Raw genomic sequence first — 20,622 nt, forward strand, 5'->3', positions numbered from 1 at the left:
TAGGTTTCTTCCTAGGTTTTGGCCTTTCTAGGGAGTTTTTCCTAGCCACCGTGCTTCTACACCTGCATTCTAGCTGTTTGGGGTTTTAGGCTGGGTTTCTGTACAGCACTTCGAGATATTATCTGATGTACGAAGGGCTATATAAAATAAAATTGATTGATTGATTGATGGTTGGTGTCTGTCTAAGCTATATCAACAGGCCAGGTTAGTGTATGTCTGAGTTATAGCACCAGGCAAGGTTGCTGTCTGTGTGAGCTATAGCAGCAGGCCGGGTTAGTGTCTGTCTGAGCTATAGCAGCAGGTCAGGGTAGGTAAGTGTCTGTCTGAGCTATAGCAGCAGGCCAGGTTAGTGTCTGTCAGAGCTATAGCAGCAGGCCAGGGTAGGTTGGTGTCTGTCAGAGCTATAGCAGCAGGCCAGGTTAGTGTTTGTCTGAGCTATAGCAGCAGGTCAGGGGAGGTTAGTGTCTGTCTGAGATAGAGCAGCAGGCCAGGTTAGTGTATGTCTGAGTTATTGCAGCAGGCCAGGTAAGGTTAGTCTCCATCTGAGCTATATAAGCAGGCCGGAGAAGTTTAGTGTCTGTCTGAGCTATAGCAGCAGGCCAGGTTAGTGTCTGTCTGAGCTATAGCAGCAGGTCAGGTTAGTGTATGTATGAGCTATAGCAGCAGACCAGGCCAGGTTAGCATCTGTCTGAGCGATAGCAGCAGGCCAGGCTAGGTTGGTGTCTGTTTGAGAACATCAGCAGGCCAGGTTAGTGTTTGTCTGAGTTTAAGCAGCAGGCCAGGTTAGTGTCTGTCTGAGATATAGCAGCAGGCCAGGTTAGTGTCTGTCTGAGCTATAGCAGCAGGCCAGGTTAGTGTCTGTCTGAGCTATAGCAGCAGGCCAGGTTAGTGTCTGTCTGAGATATAGCAGCAGGCCAGGCCAGGTTAGCATCTGTCTGAGCGATAGCAGCAGGCCAGGCTAGGTTGGTGTCTGTTTGAGAACATCAGCAGGCCAGGTTAGTGTTTGTCTGGGCTAAAGCAGCAGGCCAGGTTAGTGTCTGTCTGAGCTATAGCAGCAGGCCAGGTTAGTGTCTGTCTGAGCTATAGCAGCAGGCCAGACTAGTGTCTGTCTGAGCAATAGGAGCAGCTCAGGATAGTGTTTGTCTGAGCTATAGCAGCAGGCCAGAACAGGTTTGTGTCTGTCTTAGCTATAGCAGCAGGCCAGGCTAGGTTGGTGTCTGTTTGAGAACATCAGCAGGCCAGGTTAGTGTTTGTCTGGGCTAAAGCAGCAGGCCAGGTTAGTGTCTGTCTGAGCTATAGCAGCAGGCCAGGTTAGTGTCTGTCTGAGCTATAGCAGCAGGCCAGACTAGTGTCTGTCTGAGCAATAGGAGCAGCTCAGGATAGTGTTTGTCTGAGCTATAGCAGCAGGCCAGAACAGGTTTGTGTCTGTCTTAGCTATAGCAGCAGGCCAGGTTAGTGTCTGTCTGAGCTATAGCAGCAGGCCAGGTTAGTGTCTGTCTGAGCTATAGCAGCAGGCCAGGTTAGCATCTGTCTGAGTGATAGCAGCAGGCCAGGCTAGGTTGGTGTCTGTTTGAGCTAAAGCAGCAGGCCAGGCCAGGTTAGTGTCTTTCTGAGCTATAGCAGCAGACCAGGAAAGTTGGTGTCTGCCTAAGCTATATAAACAGACCAGGTTAGTGTATGTCTGAGTTATAGCAGCAGGCCAGGTTAGTGTCTGTCTCAGCTATAAGAGCAAGCCAGGGCAGGTTAGTGTCTGTCTGAGCTATAGCAGCAGGCCAGGTTAGTGTCTGTCTGAGATATAGCAGCAGGCCAGGTTAGTGTCTGTCTGAGCTATAGCAGCAGGCCAGTTTAGTGTCTGTCTGAGCTATAGCAGCAGGCCAGGTTAGTGTCTGTCTGAGCTATAGCAGCAGGCCAGGTTAGTGTCTGTCTGAGCTAAAGCAGCAGGCCAGGGTTGTTTGGTGTCTGTCTGAGAGCTATAGCAGCAGGCCAGGTTCGTGTCTGTCTGAGCTATAGCAGCAGGCCAGGGAGGTTATTGTCTGTCTGAGAGCTATAGCAGCAGGCCAGGTTCGTGTCTGTCTGAGCTATAGCAGCAGGCCAGGGAGGTTAGTGTCTGTCTGAGCTATAGCAGCAGGCCAGGTTAGTGTCTTTCTGAGTTATAGCAGCAGGCCAGGTTAGTGTCTGTCTGAGTTATAGCAGCAGGCCAGGTTAGTGTCTGTCTGAGCTATAGCAGCAGGCCAGGTTAGTGTCTGTCTGAGCTATAAGCAGCAGGCCAGGGAAGGTTGGTGTCTGTCTAAGCTATAGCAACAGGCCAGGTTAGTGTCTGTCTGAGCTATAGCAGCAGGCCATGTTAGCGCCTGTCTGAGCTATAGCAGCAGGCCAGATTAGCGCCTGTCTGAGCTATAGCAGCAGGCCAGGTTAGTATCTGTCTGAGCTATAGCAGCAGGACAGGGCAGGTTCATATCTGTCTGAGCTATAGCAGCAGGACAGGGCAGGGTCATGTCTGGCTGACCTATAGCAGCAGGCCAGGGCAGGTTATGTCTGTCTGAGCTATGGCAGCAGGCCAAAGGAGGTTAGTTTCTGTCTGAGCAATTGCAGCAGGCCAGGGCAGGTTAGTGTCTAGGTGAGCTAGAGCAGCAGGCCAGAGAGGGTTACTGTCTGAGCTAAGGCAGAAGGCCAGGTTAGTGTCTGTCTGAGCAATTGCAGCAGGCCAGGTTAGTATCTGTCTGAGGTAAAGCATCAGGCCAGGTTAGTGGCTGTATGAGCGACAGCAGCAGGCCAGGCCAGGTCAGATTCTGTCTGAGCTATAGCAGCAGGCCAGGTTAGTGTATGTCTGAGCTATAGCAGCTCAGGGAAGGTTACCCTCTGTCTGAGCTATAGCAGCAGGCCAGGGCAGGTTAGTGTCTGTCTGAGCTATAGCAGCAGGCCAGGGTAGGTTAGTATCTGTCTGAGCTATAACAGCAGGCCAGGGAAAGGTTGGTGTCTGTCTGAGCTATAACAGCAGGCCAGGGAAGGTTGGTGTCTGTCTGAGCTGTAGGATCAGGCCAGTGCTGGTTAGTGTGTGTCTGAGCTATAGCAACAGGCCAGGTAGGTGTCTGTCTGATCTATAGCAGTAGGCCAGGGAAGTTTAGTATCTGTCTGAGAAATAGCAGCAGGCCAGGCAAGGTTAGTGTCTGTTTGAGCTATAGCAGCAGGCCAAGTTAGTGTATGTCTGAGCTATAGCAGCAGGCCAGAGGAGGTTAGTGTCTGTCTGAGCTAAAGCAGCAGGCCAGATTAGTGTCTGTCTGAGCTATAGCAGCAGGCCAGGTTAGTGTCTGTCTGAGCTATAGCAGCAGGCCAGCTAGGTTGGTGTCTGTTTGAGCTATAGCAGCAGGCCAGGTTAGTGTATGTCTGAGTTTAAGCAGCAGGCCAGGTTAGTGTCTGTCTGAGCTATAGCAGCAGGCTTGGGTAGGTTCGTGTCTGTTTGAGATAGAGCAGCAGGCCAGTTTAGTGTCTGTCTGAGCTATAGCAGCAGTCCATTCCAGGTTAGTGTCTGTCTGAGCAATAGCAGCAAGCCAGGTTAGTGTCTGTCTGAGCTATGGCAGCAGGCTAGGTTAGTGTCTGTCTGAGCTATAGCACCAGGCCAAGTTAGTGTCTTTCTGAGCTATAGCATCAGTCCATTCCAGGTTAGTGTCTGTCTGAGCTATAGCAGCAGGCCAGGAAAGGTTGGTGTCTGTCTGAGATAGAGCAGCAGGCCAGGTTAGTGTCTTTCTGAGCTATAGCAGCAGGCCAGGAAAGGTTGGTGTCTGTCTGAGATGGAGCAGCAGGCCAGGTTAGTGTCTGTCTGAGCTATAGCAGCAGGCCAGGGAAGGTTGGTGTCTGTCTGAGATAGAGCAGCAGGCCAGGTTAGTGTCTTTCTGAGCTATAGCATCAGTCCATTCCAGGTTAGTGTCTGTCTGAGCTATAGCAGCAGGCCAGGGACGGTTAGTGCCTGTCTGAGTTAGAGCAGCAGAGCAGGATAGTGTCTGTCTGAGCTATAGTAGCAAGCCAGGGTGGGTTGGTGTCTGTCTAAACTATATCAACAGGCCAGGTTAGTGTATGTCTGAGTTATAGCAGCAGGCCGGGTTAGTGTCTGTCTGAGCTATAGCAGCAGGTCAGGGTAAGTTAGTTTCTGTCTGAGCTATAGCAGCAGGCCAGGGCAGGTTAGTGTCTGTCTAAGCTATAGCAGCAGGCCAGGTTAGTGTCTGTCGGAGCTATAGCAGCAGGCCAGGGAAGGTTGGTGTCTGTCAGAGCTATAGCAGCAGGCCAGGTTAGTGTTTGTCTGAGCTATAGCAGCAGGCCAGGGAGGTTAATGTCTGTCTGACCTACAGAAGCAGGCCAGGCCAGGTTTGTGTCTGTCGGAGCTATAGCAGCAGGCCAGGGAAGGTTGGTGTCTGTCAGAGCTATAGCAGCAGGCCAGGTTAGTGTTTGTCTGAGCTATAGCAGCAGGTCAGGGGAGGTTAGTGTCTGTCTGAGATAGAGCAGCAGGCCAGGTTAGTGTATGTCTGAGTTATTGCAGCAGGCCAGGTAAGATTAGTCTCCATCTGAGCTATATAAGCAGGCCAGAGAAGTTTAGTGTCTGCCTGAGCTATAGCAGCAGGCCAGGTTAGTGTCTGTCTGAGCTATAGCAGCAGGTCAGGTTAGTGTACGTATGAGCTATTTGAGCAAGCCAGGGCAGGTTAGCATCTGTCTGAGCGATAGCAGCAGGCCAGGCTAGGTTGGTGTCTGTTTGAGAACATCAGCAGGCCAGGTTAGTGTTTGTCTGAGCTAAAGCAGCAGGCCAGGTTAGTGTCTGTCTGAGATATAGCAGCAGGCCAGGTTAGTGTCTGTCTGAGCTATAGCAGCAGGCCAGGTTAGTGTCTGTCTAGCTATAGCAGCAGGCCATGGTAGGTTAGTGTCTGTCCGAGCTATAGCAGCAGGCCAGGTTAGTGTCTGTCTGAGCTATAGCAGCAGGCCAGGTTAGTGTCTGTCTGAGCTATAGCAGCAGGCCAGGTTAGTGTCTGTCTGAGATATAGCAGCAGGCCAGGCCAGGTTAGCATCTGTCTGAGCGATAGCAGCAGGCCAGGCTAGGTTGGTGTCTGTTTGAGAACATCAGCAGGCCAGGTTAGTGTTTGTCTGAGCTAAAGCATCAGGCCAGGTTAGTGTCTGTTTGAGATATAGCAGAAGGCCAGGCCAGGTTAGCATCTGTCTGAGCGATAGCAGCAGGCCAGGCTAGGTTGGTGTCTGTTTGAGAACATCAGCAGGCCAGGTTAGTGTTTGTCTGAGCTAAAGCAGCAGGCCAGGTTAGTGTCTGTCTGAGCTAAAGCATCAGGCCAGGTTAGTGTCTGTCTGAGATATAGCAGCAGGCCATGGTAGGTTAGTGTCTGTCTGAGTAATAGGAGCAGCTCAGGATAGTGTCTGTCTGAGCTATAGCAGCAGGCCAGAACAGGTTTGTGTCTGTCTTAGCTATAGCAGCAGGCCATGTCAGTGTCTGTCTCAGCTATAGCAGCAGGCCAGGGAAGGCTAGTGTATGTCTGAGCTATAGCAGCAGGCCAGGTTCGTGTATGTCTGAGCTATTTGAGCAAGCAAGGGCAGGATCTTGTCTGTCTGAGCTATAGCAGCGGGCCAGGGAAGGTTAGTGTCTGTCTGAGCTAAAGCAGCAGGCCAGGGAAGGTTAGTGTATGTCTGAGCTATAGCAGCAGGCCAGGTTACTATCTGTCAGAGCTATAGCAGCAGGCCAGGGAAGGTTAGTGTCTGTCTGAGCTAAAGCAGCAGGCCAGGGAAGGTTAGTGTCTGTCTGAGCTATAGCAGCAGGCCAGGTTAGTGTCTGTCTGAGCTATAGCAGCAGGGCAGGCCAGGTTAGCATCTGTCTGAGTGATAGCAGCAGGCCAGGCTAGGTTGGTGTCTGTTTGAGCTAAAGCAGCAGGCCAGGCCAGGTTAGTGTCTTTCTGAGCTATAGCAGTAGGCCAGGGAAGGTTAGTGTTTGTCTGAGCTATAGCAGCAGGCCAGGTTAATATCTGTCTGAGCTATAGCAGCAGGCCAGGTTAGTGTCTGTCTGGGCTAAAGCAGCAGGCTAGGTTAGTGTCTGTCTGAGCTATAGCAGCAGGCCAGGTTAGTGTCTGTCTGAGCTATGGCAGCAGGCCAGGTTAGTGTCTGTCTGAGCTATAGCAGCAGGCCAGGTTAGTGTCTGTCTGAGATATAGCAGCAGGCCAGGTTAGTGTCTGTCTGAGATATAGCAGCAGGCCAAGTTAGTGTCTGTCTGAGATATAGCAGCAGGCCAGGATTTGTTAATGTCTGTCTGAGCTATAGCAGCAGGCCAGGTTAGTGTCTGTCTGAGCTAAAGCAGCAGGCCAGGTTAGTGTCTGTCTGAGATATAGCAGCAGGCCAGGGTAGGTTAGTGTCTGTCTCAGCTATAGCAGCAGGCCAGGCCAGGTTAGCGTCTGTCTGAGCTATAGCAGCAGGCCAGGCCAGGTTAGCGTCTGTCTGAGCTATAGCAGCAGGCCAGGTTAGTGTCTGTCTGACCTATAGCAGCAGGCCAGGTTAGTGTCTGTCTGAGCTATAGGAGCAGCTCAAGATTGTGTCTGTCTGAGCTATAGCAGCAGGCCAGAACAGGTTTGTGTCTGTCTGAGCTATAGCAGCAGGTCAGGCCAGGTCAGTGCCTGTCTGAGCTATAGCAGCAGGCAAGGGCAGGTTCTTGTCTGTCTGAGCTAAAGCAGCAGGCCAGATTAGTGTCTGTCTGAGCTATAGCAGCAGGCCAGGCCAGGTCAGTCTGAGCTATAGCAGCAGGCCAGGTTAGTGTCTGTCTGAGCTATAGCAGCAGGCCAGGTTAGTGTCTGTCTGAGATATAGCAGCAGGCCAGGGTTTGTTAGTGTCTGTCTGAGTTATAGCAGCAGGCCAGGTCAGTGTCTGTCTGAGCTATAGCAGCAGGCAAGGGAAGGTTCTTGTCTGTCTGAGCTAAAGCAGCAGGCCAGATTAGTGTCTGTCTGAGCTATAGCAGCAGGCCAGGCCAGGTCAGTGTCTGTCTGAGCTATAGCAGCAGGCCAGGCCAGGTTAGCGTCTGTCTGAGCTATAGCAGCAGGCCAGGCAAGGTTAGCGTCTGTCTGAGCTATAGCAGTAGGGCAGGTTAGTGTCTGTCTGAGCTATAGCAGCAGGCCAGGGAGGTTAGTGTTTGTCTGAGCTATAGCAGCAGGCCAGGTTAGTGTCTGTCTGAGCTATAGCAGCAGGCCCGGGAAGGTAAGTGTCTGTCTGAGCTATAGCAGCAGGCCAGGTTAGTGTCTATCAGAGCTATAGCAGCAGGCCAGGTTAGTGTCTGTCTGAGCTATAGCAGCTGGCCAGGTTAGTGTCTGTCTGAGCTATAAGAACAGGCCAGGGACGGTTAGTGTCTGTAAGCACGGTGACCTACACTATCCAGGGGACTAATTTCCTCTCACAGAGAGACACCTGTTAGTGCAGTATGATCCAATGAATGTAATTGTCTTCCAATCCCATGCAGTATAACATCCACCCACATACCCTCCTCTCTTCTAGCTGGCTAATGCCACTGGCAGGGAACATTTTGTCCCTAGAATAAAAAAAAGAGCGAGATGGAGTTTCTCTCCTCATCTTCACTCAGACAGACTCATAAAGAAGTGGGTCTAATCAAACAGGGCAAAAGGAGGAAATGAATGAAAAACACTTAATAATAATCATGCACAGTGCAGTGTGTTTCCTGGCTGGTTGGTTAACCTCTGTAGCCTTTTGGTCAAAGGAGATACAGAATGCTATGGATATATTACGTGCACAGAAACTATGATATTTAGAGCTTGGAATAGAATAGAAACAGATCTTTATTTATCGATTTTCTCTGGAAGTACATGTCTTTCACAGTACCCAAAGTGAGTACCCACAGTTAATCAACTGAGGTGTCTGTCAATGTGTGAGGTTTTGTAACCACAATGCAGGACCATGTAAAGGTGGTGGAAGGTAAATCAACAGTAGGGGGTGGTTACAGGCTACGGGACCTGCAGTGTTGTTATACTGTTTAGATGCCATGTTTTGCCGGTAAATAACAAACCATGTTTTTTGAATCATGGAGAGAATGAAAAGGAACAAAGTCCAACTTACTTCAGGCAGTGGAGAGAGAGATGAGTGGAGAGAGAGAGATGAGTGGAGAGAGAGATGAGTGGAGAGAGAGATGAGTGGAGAGGGGAGAACTCAAAAATATAGTCTGAATAGTATATTGCTAGCCAGGACATATAAATAGCTATAAATATAGCTCACAATGCAATGGGCCTACAATATTTCAACCAACCAGGCCACATTTGTTTTACAGTGCATTTCCAATGTACGCATCACTGTTTATCAAATTACTGCATTTATTACACATAACAGAAACAAAGGCAGGTGCAGAGAGCTAATCCTATTTTAATCTAATCTGACACTGAACCCTCGTTGCATGTTGCAGGCAAAGTAGCAACAGAAAGAGAAAGAATGTAATACCAAGCAACTATTGAACCAGAGACACAGTAGCAAATGTAATCAGAACATTTTTATCAAGAACCACAAAAAAATGCAACATCCCACACTATTTACCAATCAAGGGATATCTGGTATATTATAGCCCAACCTACATGTACCCACTGGCTATCCTCACTAGACCACACCTGAAGCTTTATATGAATAGCCTATTGACTGTGTTGTAAGCTACGGAAAATTGCATTTAATATGTAGCTACACCTTTAGTCAAGAATCAAACACTAACTTGGCCAGGGAGAGACACGAGGAGGATTGCTATGGTTACCGGGAAGTATGGAGAACAGCGTGTTAAAGGATTACTGGGTTCAGTTGCTCGTAAACTGAATTCAAAGTGCAATTTCTAATAAATATATATTTTTCATTGTTATTACACATTATCAACACAGAGTGTACCAGTATATCACAATAAATATTTCAGCGTTGCGTCCAGAACACGGTTAGCATAGCCAATGTGTCTGACAATACACATGAAAGACACCATATAGCATCGTAATACAACACACTATCAACAGACATGAACAAATGATCTACCAGTGTAGCGTTAAAATAGACTTCCGTGTCTAGAATGTTCACCACGGAAATACGACTATGTCTAGAATAAGTGTCAGTCAAAACGCCGGCTGTGTGTCAATGCCAACCACTGCTCTGTTAACCTAATGGAGCATGGTGTGTAACCACGACCACATGACATTAATTAAAAGGCCCAAGAGCAGAATAGCACCAATAACTCAATAAACAGGCACAGCAGATAGGTCCTGCATCCCATATTGCACCCTATCCCCTACATAGCGCTAGGGCTCTGGTCAAAAGTAGTGCACTATATAGGGAATAGGGTTCCATTTGGAACGCATTAAGACTGGGGAAAAGTGCATGGGGGAGATGAGAGAGACCTATTTCCCCTTTCCCCTCTGTGGACACTTTCAATGTATTGATTCAACTGGCTGTGTGTGTCGGTCAAACTAACTCACTCTAACCCCACTGCTGCCTATTTGTTAATGGACTAACACCAGACAGGAAATGTGTCATTGGACATGAACATGCCTGATTCAGATATGTCAGACTCTATGAAATTCTGATGATACATTATGTGTTTGCTTTGTGTTCTTTCACCTGACAAACTGTTATGCTGCATTTCTCAAAATCAATTAAAACATAGAAATGAGCAGATATGTATTAATTTAATGTACAGGAGAAAGTGCTATAAAGGCTCCCAGGAATCAGCATTGCTAATTATTGTATTGGAAAGAATCTGCAGATTCTGTTGTGTGTTTTAGCTGTTCCAACCACACCTTGTACAGGTCCTCTTCATTCATATTTCCTCCATTCATTTTCAGAATCTGTTACTTACAACAACGATAGCCTACATTTAGTTCAACTTTGTGCAAATCTGTATTGCGTAAACGGTGTAAACTCTTAGTGACTGAATACACTTGTGCAGGTACACTGATATGGTCTGAGAACAGTAGGTGAGGACAAGCATTTTGCTGCCTGTCTGATTCTCTTCCTTGTATCACTAGCTAGAGCCACAGCAGTATTCAGTCTCCACATATACAGTACATATACAGTACAGTACATATACAGTACATATACATATACAATACAGTACATATACAGTACAGCACATACACAGTACATATACATATACAGTACAGTACATATACATATACAGTACATATACATATACAGTACATATACAGTACAGTACATATACAGTACATATACATATACAGTACAGTACATATACAGTACAGTACAGTACATATGCAGTACGTATACAGTACAGTACATATACAGTACATATACATATACAGTACAGTAAATATACAGTACATATACATATTCAATACATATACAGTACAGTACATATACAGTACATATACATATACAATACAGTACATATACAGTACAGTACATACACAGTACATATACATATACAATACAGTACATATACAGTACATACACAGCACCGTACATACACAGTACAATACAGTACATATACAGTACATATACAATACAGTACATTAAACTCAGTTTATCACAATTCCTGACATTTAATCCCAGTAAAAATTCAGTTTTAGGTCAGTTAGGATCCCCACTTTATTTTAAGAATGTGAAATGTCAGAATAATAGTAGAGAGAATGATTTATTTCAGCTTTTATTTCTTTCATCACATTCCCAGTGGGTCAGAAGTTTACATACACTCAATTAGTATTTGGTAGCATTGCCTTTAAATTGATTAACTTGGGTCAAACGTTTCGGGTAGCCTTCCACAAGCTTCCCACAATAAGTTGGGTGAACTTTGGCCCATTCCTCCTGACAGAGCTGGAGTAACTGAGTCAGCTTTGTAGGCCTCCTTGCTTGCACACGCTTTTTCAGTTCTGCCCACACATTTTCTATAGGGTTGAGGTCAGGGCTTTGTGATGGCCACTCCAATACCTTGACTTTGTTGTCCTTACGCCATTTTGCCACAACTTTGGAAGTATGCTTGCGGTCATTGTCCATTCGGAAGACCCATTTGCGACCAAGCTTTAACTTTCTGACTGATACCTTGAGATGTTGCTTCAATATATTCACATCATTTTCCTGCCTCATGATGCCATCTATTTTGTGAAGTGCACCGTCCCTCCTGCAGCAAAGCACCCCCACAACATGATGCTGCTACCCCAGTGCTTCACGGTTGGGATGGTGTTCTTCGGCTTGCAAGCCTCCCCCTTTTTCCTCCAAACATAACGATGCTCATTATGGCCAAACAGTTCTATTTTTGTTTCATCAGACCAGAGAACATTTCTCCAAAAAGTACAATCTTTGTCCCCATGTGCAGTTGAAAACCGTAGTCTGGCTTTTTTATGGCGGTTTTGGAGCAGTGGCTTCTTCCTTGCTGAGCGGCCTTTCAGGTTATGTCGATATAGGACTCGTTTTATTGTGGATGTAGATACTTTTGTACCTGTTTCTTCCAGCATCTCACAAGGTCCTTTCTGTTGTTCTGGGATTGATTTGCACTTTTCGCATCAAAGTATGTTCATCTCTAGGAGACAGAACGCATCTCCTTCCTGAGCGGTATGACGGCTGTGTGGTCCCATGGTGTTTATACTTGCATACTATTGCTTGTATAGATGAACGTGGTACCTTCAGGTGTTTGGAAAATGGCTCCCAAGTATGAACCAGACTTGTGGAGGTCTACAATTTTTTTTCTGAGGTCTTGGCTGATTTCTTTTTTTCCCATGATATCAAGCAAAGAGGCGATGAGTTTGAAGGTAGGCCTTGAAATACATTGACAGATACACCTCCAATTGACTCAAATGATGTCAATTAGCCTAACAGAAGCTTCTAAAGCCATGACATAATTTTCTGGAATTTTCCAAGCTGTTTAAAGGCACAGTCAGCTTAGTGTATGTAAACTTCTGACTCACTGGAATTGTGATACAGTGAATTATAAGTGAAATAATCTGTCTGTAAAAAATTGTTGGAAAAATTACTTGTGTCATGTGTAACAGTATAACTTTAAACCGTCCCCTCGCCCCGACACGGGCGCGAACCAGGGACCCTCTGCACACATCGACAACAGTCACCCACGAAACAGCGTTACCCATCGCTCCACAAAAGCCACGGCCCTTGCAAAGCAAGGGGCAACACTACTTAAGTCTCAGAGCAAGTGACGTAACTGATTGAAATGCTACTAGCACGTACCCGCTAACTAGCTAGCCATTTCACATCCGTTACACTCACCCCCCTTTCAACCTCCTCCTTTTCCGCAGCAACCAGTGATCCGGGTCAACAGCATCAATGTAACAGTATAACTTTAAACCGTCCCCTCGCCCCGAAACGGGCGCGAACCAGGGACCCTCTGCACACATCGACAACAGTCACCCACGAAGCAGCGTTACCCATCGCTCCACAAAAGCCACGGCCCTTGCAAAGCAAGGGGCAACACTACTTAAGTCTCAGAGCAAGTGACGTAACTGATTGAAATGCTACTAGCACGTACCCGCTAACTAGCTAGCCATTTCACATCCGTTACACATGCATAAAGTAGATGTCCTAACCAACGTGCCAAAACTATAGTTTGTTAACAAGAAATTTGTGGAATGGTTGAATGACTCCAACCTAAGTGTATGTAAACTTCCGACTTCAACAGTACATATACAGTACAGTACATATACATATACAATGCATATACAGTACATATACAGTACATAGACATATACAGTTCAGTATGTATACAGTACAGTACATATACAGTACATATACATATACAATACATATACAGTACATATACAGTACATGTACAGTACATATATAGTACAGTACATATACAGTACATATACAGTACAGTACATATACAGTACATATACAGTACATAGACATATACAGTTCAGTATGTATACAGTACAGTACATATACAGTACATATACATATACAATACATATACAGTACATATACAGTACATGTACAGTACATATATAGTACAGTACATATACAGTACATATACAGTACAGTACATATACAGTACATATACAGTACAGTACATATACAGTACAGTACATATACAGTACATATACAGTACAGTACATATACAGTACAGTACACAGTACAGTACATATACAGTACAGTACATATTCAATACAGTCATATACAGTACAGGCAAACATGTTGTAACCTAACCTGCGTCAAAACATATAAAGGCATGAAAGGAGGAAGATGATCATAAACATAAAAGCATAAACACATTGATAAAAATAAAAGCATCCGGACGGTGGAGGCATGTTAGATGGCCTTTTGTTATGGCATCAAAGGGTTTTCTCTGGTTTTATCAATGATGACCTTCTCTGTTTGTCTGAATTATTCAATGATTATTTGCTGGTCTTTCTCTTCACAATAATCCCTGCTGTTTCTATCTACGCCCACACTAGGGCAAGATGATGATCACGATCTGGCGGTTAGGCTACCGTACATTTTCTCCTTTTCAGTCATTGAGGGAAAAGAGAGAATGGGGGAGAGGAGAGAGAAAAAGGAAAAGAAATGGACGGATGAAGAGAGAGAGAGAGAGAGAGAGGAAAACCAAGAATCAACACCAACCTTTACAATGTACGTCACTCCGGGTCCAGAGATCTTCTCACTGGAATGCAGCCATCCTCTGGAACAGGATTTATTCACCAGTCCACTGTTACCTCCTCCTCCACCTCCTCCTCCTCCACTAGGTCCCCAGTCCTCCCCTCCATGTCCCTGTCTCTGCCCAGCCTCCCTCTCTTCCAGCCCCAACCTGCTGCCCTTCTTTCCCCCTGCGTTGCTCATGGTGCCTGGCTCTTGCTGGGTGGAGTGGGAGTGGGAGCAGGGGGGGTGGTGGTGGTGGGAGATGCTGGAGGCTGAGCCACAGGAGGAGCCGTTACCGCTACTGCCACCACCGTTACCACCACCGGAGGCTGCCAACGACACACTGGAGCCAGAGCCGCTACCAATGCAGCTGGAGCCACCGCTGGATCCACCACCGGAGCCCCCACCGGAGCCCCCACCGGAGCCTCCAGCACCTTGCAGCTTGGAGAGGGTCAGGTCCTTGACGTGGGAGGGGAGGCTCTTGATACCCAGCAGGCTGGAGCCTGAGTTGGTGAATTTCAGGTTGGACACCTTGTTGATGAGGGTGCACAGGGTGGTGGCTCCATCGTCTGCGGGGTCGGCAGCGGGGTTGTGGTGGTGGTGGTGGTGGTTCACGCCGCCCTCGGATGGCGCTGCAGGAGGGGTGTACGGGGGCTCGGCGGAGGACGCAGGGGCTGCCGAGACCTTGGGGTTCATGGTGAGGCCGTGTAGATCATCGACGGACGTCACCGACTCATTCCTGAATCTGTTGTATTTGGTACGGTGAAGCATTCCCCTCTTCTCTGCCTCTGCCCCCTCCTCTGCCTTACAAACGCACCGGCAGATGTAACGCCGCCAAGTAAATTATCCTTCTCTCCTTAAACATAGCAAATGCCTTATAGTAACCCCAGCAGGCCCTGTACGATGGTTGACTAGAATTTTCTCTGCTGCTGAGGAAGTTAGAGAGCTGGGTTAGTGCTGCTGCTACTGCTGTTATTGATGCTGAGGCTGAGGTTGCTGTTAGGAAAATCCAACGCCGCGATGATCCAATCCGTTGGTAGAAAATAAACAGATAAGAAGAACACAATCCATGGAAATAGAACATGGAGGAAAGGTGAAAAAAAGGTTCCAGAAGCTTCCAGAATGCAGAGAGAGAGATGGACGTGGTAGAGGAGGATATAGTTATATAGCGCTGCTGCTCTCCTCTCACTGTTGCCTACCGGCTCAAAGCAGAAGCATGACTCACAGATCTGAACAGAGACCTTCTCAACAAAAGGCTCACTGAACACTGAAAATCACTTCCTGTTACAAAAAAAAAATCCTCCCACTTACAGCACACTAGAACCAATCAATTCTCAAATTTCCCAGACGGATATGTCCTCTTCACCGCAGGAATGCTTTTCTATTTTACTCTGTGGTACGGTCGGTTGTGGGGAAAAGGGAAAGAGAATCGCAAAGACAAAAATATATCCTGATGATAAAAGATAATAAATGATTATCAACTTGTCTCCCTTCATACTCCCTTCCCTCATTATCTGGTTAAAACAAACTCCTCTACAGACTGGGATTAAAAGAGGTTATGTTCCTGTGAAGGGGAAAATCTAAGTAATTGATGCTGAATATAGCCTACTGATGACAGGTGATGACAGATAAATAGGAAACAAGGAAAAATAACATTGATGTGAGTGATAGGCATGCCGCTGGCAATGAATCTATTCCATGTCCACAGTACTTCAGAAGAAGAGGACAATCTTACTAGTATCTGTATTTGCAACAAAATGTACAAGTGGAATGTTACATTAACATACTGTTCTCAGTGGAGCGTGCAAAAAGAAATGCAATGACACGTACAAGGACAGCAATACACATCTTGTATAACATCATAAAGGTAAATATTATATTCTACCATGATGATGACACAGGCATGAGATTAATACAAATATTTTAAACAAATGCAAAAAATAGACCCTAATCTTCTATTAAAATACATCTAGATAACACATCTATGTATTGAAACGCATCAGTACACTTCATGATAATCTATCATTCAAAAAATATTGAACAATGTAGAATAGATATTTTCCTTCCTCTGTTGAATTTGCATTATCACTATTATTATTATCAATTTATATTATCAGTATTATTATTATACATTTATATTATCATATTCTATTTACATTCTGAGACAAAGGATCAGTAGAATGATACTTCACCTCTCTGATAACAACCTGCCTGTCCTGAATTATCCCAGTGAATAATTCATAAACAGAATAAAAACAGGTTTTCAAATTAAACAGATAAGACTGACTCAGCGCAGAACAGAAACACATGAAGACAGGCTCATCCAAACAGCAAGGCAAGGCGTCAGTAGAGCAGCGGTCTAGATCAGCAGTCTTTCTACATGAAGCCAAAAACCATTCATGTAAAATGTCCACAGGAGCGACACAACTAAGAAAACCGACAGTCATTCATAAGCTTCCGCTCTCTCTCATCCTGCCGCTGCAGATTTCGCACTGCACTGCAGTCCCTCCCAACATCTCTCTCTCTCTCTCTGTCTATCTGTCTCTCTCTCGCTCTCTCTCTCTCTCTCTCGCCTTCCTGCCTGGCAAATACAGAAAAAAAGGAAAGCACGTTTGCTTTCTCCTCAGAAACAAAAGCAAACAAAAAAGGAAGGAGAGATAAAAGAAGCTTCTCCTAAATCAGAGAGGACTTGAGAAAGAAGACGATAGAAGAATCAGAACGATGAAGGCAAATATTATTTAGTCTTTATGTGAATGAAACAGCTAGGCTCGCATACCAATGTTTCTGTGAATGGAGCAAGGCCTTTCTATCTCTCTCTCTGCAAGGAAGGCAGTCCCTCGGGATGGAATGGTCTTATCCAATAAGAGACGAGCTGGATGACTCATTCAGGGTAGGCTTGCAGAATAGTGGAAGAATCCATTCTGAACGCAGGTGCCGATTCTTCCGGTTTTAATAACACTATAAAAAATGTAATTTGAACAGTGAGGTATGTTATAATTTAGATGTAAATATTGATATACATGGTGCAATGCTAATTTTGAATAACATGAAAGGAAATTGAAATATACATTTTTACAAAAGAAAATGTACCCCCCCCCCCCCCCCCTCTTTTGAGATGACTTGTCACCGAGGGCTATTTTTCTACATGCATATGAATGGTGGTCAGCTACACATTCAGTTAATATGTCAAACGGCAACTACTGCAAAATGAACATGTATTATTGTGTTTCTGTCTAAATGTAATACTGTAGACATGTATTCTATTATAATAAATTGCTATAATAGTCCTCTGTAGCTCAGTTGAAAGGCCTTGCAACGCCATGGTTGTGGGTTCGATTCCCACGGGGGATCAGTACAAAAAAAAGTATGAAAATGTATGCGCTCTGAATAAGAGCGTCTGCTAAATGACTAGAATGTAAATGTAATGTAATGGCTGGTGGAAGATTCTCACGTTTAAGGTAAGACCCAGACTGTGTCGAAGTAACAATGTTTATTACAACAACAGGGGCAAAGGTACAGGACGGTAGGCAGGCTCAGGGTCAGGGCAGGCAGAGGTCGGTAATCCAGAGGTGGGGCAAAGGTACAGGACGGTAGGCAGGCTCAGGGTCAGGGCAGGCAGGCAGAAGGGTAAAAGCCGGGATAAACTAGAAAACAGGAACTTTGACAAGACATGAGCAAAGGGGAAAACGCTGGTAGGTTCAACGAACAAAACTAACTGGCAACAGACAAACCGAGAACACAGGTATAAATACACAGGGGATAATGGGGAAGATGGGCGACACCTGGAGGGGGGTGGAGACAATCACAAAGACAGGTGAAACAGATCAGGGTGTGACAGTACCCCCTCCTCTAGGGTCGCTACCTGGCGTCCTACCTGGGCGCATACCTGGTTAACAGGGGTGTCGGCATTGGAAATCCATGATGAGGCCTGGGTCTAGGATGTCCCTGGCGGGGACCCAGCACCTCTCCTCCGCGCCGGTTGGCAGTCGATGAGAAGGGGGAGAGGGGTGGGCCTGGAAAACAGGAGACAAAGGGCTGTGAGACATGGATTTAACTCTGGACACATGAAACGTAGGAAGTATTCAGAGGGTACAGGGCAACAGAGGACGAACAGCAGAGGGGGTAATGATATGAGAGCAGGGGAGAATGGTCTCTACCTCCGGAGGTGTAGCCGTGGGGCAATAGCAGCGTGCCAGCGCATCAGGCTTGACATTCTATGGTACCGGTCGGTGCTGCGGAAGCGAAGTGGCCCGGGCCTTACTGAACCCCTACCGGAGGTCCTGGTACTCCACGGGAACAGTGGAGAGGTCCGAAGCAATTTCCAAGCCCCCAGGAAGATGTCGCGGGGCAGGCAGAGCTGACTTCAGGCAAAAAGTGTGGTAGAATGGGCTCCAGCCCACAATGGCAGCAGTAGACCAGTCAATAGAGGAATTGTGTCGCTGGAGCCAAGAGAATCCCAATACCACGTGAATCTGCGGAGACTTAACTAGCAGGAATTGGATCGTCTCGCTGTGGTTCCCCGACACTCGTAGGTTGATGGGGGTGGTATGGTGGGTGACCCGGCCTATAAAGCGCCCGTCCAGCGCTCTAAAATCCATGGGAATGGAGAGGGGTTGAGTGGGGATGCCCAGCTCACGTCCATAAGATTCATATCAGCTCCCGAGTCCATGAGTATCTGGAGAGACTTGGACTGGTTGCCCCATAGCATGATGGCATGCAGAGGGGGGCGAGTAAGAGGGGAAGCAAAATGATCCGTAAGACCCACCAGAATACTCACTCCTACAAATGAGCTAGGTCTCTTGAAGGGACAGGTAGACACATAATGACCGACAGTACTGCAATACAGACAGCTCTGGGTGTTCAGCCTGCATGCCCATTTGGCTGAAGGCAGCCTAGCCCTGCTGAGCTGCATCAACTCGGGAAGAGGTGAATCGGCAGTCTTCGGGGGCTCTTGGAGGAACTCTGGTAAGCTCGGATCCTCTCGGGGACGTAGACGCCAGGGACATCCGGAGTTCATCAGATGCAAGGTGGGATCCTTGAGTGAGCGATTGGGAATCAGACCTCTTCTCCCTCCTACGTTCCCGTAGCCGTCCATCGATCCGGATCTTTAAGGCGATGAGTGATTCAAGATCCATCGGTAGTTCCCCGGGCTGCAAGCTCGTCTTTTACTTCCTCTGATAATCCGTGCAGGAACGTGTCGAACAACAGTAATTGTATTAGTACAGGGACGTCTGTACCTTATTCTAGTGTCTGCACTGTGTACAGTACAATGTGTTGTTGTTGTTGTGACTACGGAGGAAACCTCACATCATCGTCATCAGCTGAAGGCCCTGAGTCAATCTGTCCATGATGGTTTAGCTACAGAAACAAGACAATAAAGTAATATAGAAGTTACATATAATGTAATGATACCTAATGTTGGTTGAAATGGGGGGGGGGGGGGGGACTGTTTAGCTTGTATTTAGTTTGTGTGCCATAAGATTTCACACAGAACCTAGTAACCTAAACGACTGCGGTCCCAGTGGAGTATCAGTCAATCCATACAGAATAATTAAACTGTATGTTGTTTTGTTGTGTTGTTACAAAACTGGACTGGAAAATGGCAAACACAGAGACCGTTCAATGGCCACTATGAAAGAGAGAGTGAAAGAGAGAGTGAAAGAGAGAGCGTGAGAGAGAAAGAGAGTGAGAGAAAAAGAGAGAGTGAAAGAGAGAGCGTGAGAGAGAAAGAGAGAGCGTGAGAGAGAAAGAGAGAGCGTGAGAGAGAAAGAGAGAGCGTGAGAGAGAAAGAGAGAGAGAAAGAGAATAATTTCCTGTTGACTATAATAATCCACACAACCCTGACAGATCATCTCCATAATCATGACTCGAGTGTGTCAAGCCCTCTCTCAGACTGGTTCATTAAGACAGGAGCAACAGGAAGTGGAGGAGAGGAAATCGAGGCTGTGTGTGTGTGTGTGTGTGTGTGTGTGTGTGTGTGTGTGTGTGTGTGTGTGTGTGTGTGTGTGTGTGTGTGTGTGTGTGTGTGTGTGTGTGTGTGTGTGTGTGTGTGTGTGTGTGTGTGTGTGTGTGTGTGTGTGTAAGATAGGCTGAGGAATAGTCCTCTTAACCAGGAGCGCATGCAGAGTTAAAATATCCATATCAACCCACGATGGAGAAACAGACAATTCTGGTTGATTTCATCCTGTGAAATACTGTATATGTTACAGTTGTAATGACATTCAGTACATTCATGATGGAACATGGTATTTAGAAAAGCTTTTCATTTGTTATTTTAACAAATTCATTTTATAGGAATCATAATAATACACATTTTAAAAACACAATAATTATTTCTCTCAGGTACTGTATATGTTCTCAGCTTTTGTAAACGCAGTGGTATCCGAACAGTTACAAGGTCATTGTCTATTTGCTAGTCAAAGAAGAAGAAGAATATTTGGATCAAATCATTTTCCTAGCCCCATAACTAACAGTCATAAAATAACTGTTTATTTGTTTCCGTATTGAAACAGCCAGTCAGTCAGACAGTCAGTCAACCATGATTGGCCATATAAACGAGGTAAGTCAGCACAGGATGATCACTCCCTAAAGGCACCTTTACCGTAACCATAGTTTCAAAGACAGCATAGCAACAAGAATGGGGTGAGGGGGCTGGCTAAAGAGATTGACAGCTCTAATCCAGCAAATACCATGGCTGCCTGCCTGGCGGGGAGTTGTATTTGTGAGGGGAGAGATGCTCCACTGTATACTGGCAGGGATGGGGAGGGCATGCCTGTGCACACATGCCATCACAAATGTCACATTGACAAATGAGTTGTAGTATGGTAGGGGGAATTTGGTGGATAATGTTACTACAGGGTTATTTTAATATTGTCATATGAGGGCTGTAAACGATTGACAAACAGATGATTTAGTATTAATTAAAACATTTACTAAAGCAAAGTGTGCACGTTATTTTCAATTGCGTTTAAACTTTACAGTATTTCTTCTTGACTGTATTTTCTCTTGACATTAACGTTACCTTTT

General features: G+C 46.2%; 1 protein-coding gene across 1 annotated transcript in view; it reads right to left on the reverse strand.

The window, feature by feature from the left end:
• Window positions 1-16,465, reverse strand: part of shc3 (SHC (Src homology 2 domain containing) transforming protein 3) — a 59,823-nt gene extending 43,358 nt beyond the window's left edge. The window contains exon 1 of the mRNA XM_055864078.1: window positions 13,582-16,465. Coding sequence (XP_055720053.1) covers window positions 13,582-14,367 — 786 coding nt within the window. The 5' untranslated portion in view covers window positions 14,368-16,465. The remainder of the gene's footprint in view (window positions 1-13,581) is intronic.
• Between the last annotated feature and the right edge of the window lie 4,157 nt (window positions 16,466-20,622).

This window comes from Salvelinus fontinalis, chromosome 2 (genome assembly GCF_029448725.1).
Source record: "Salvelinus fontinalis isolate EN_2023a chromosome 2, ASM2944872v1, whole genome shotgun sequence".
Taxonomy (NCBI): domain Eukaryota; kingdom Metazoa; phylum Chordata; class Actinopteri; order Salmoniformes; family Salmonidae; genus Salvelinus; species Salvelinus fontinalis.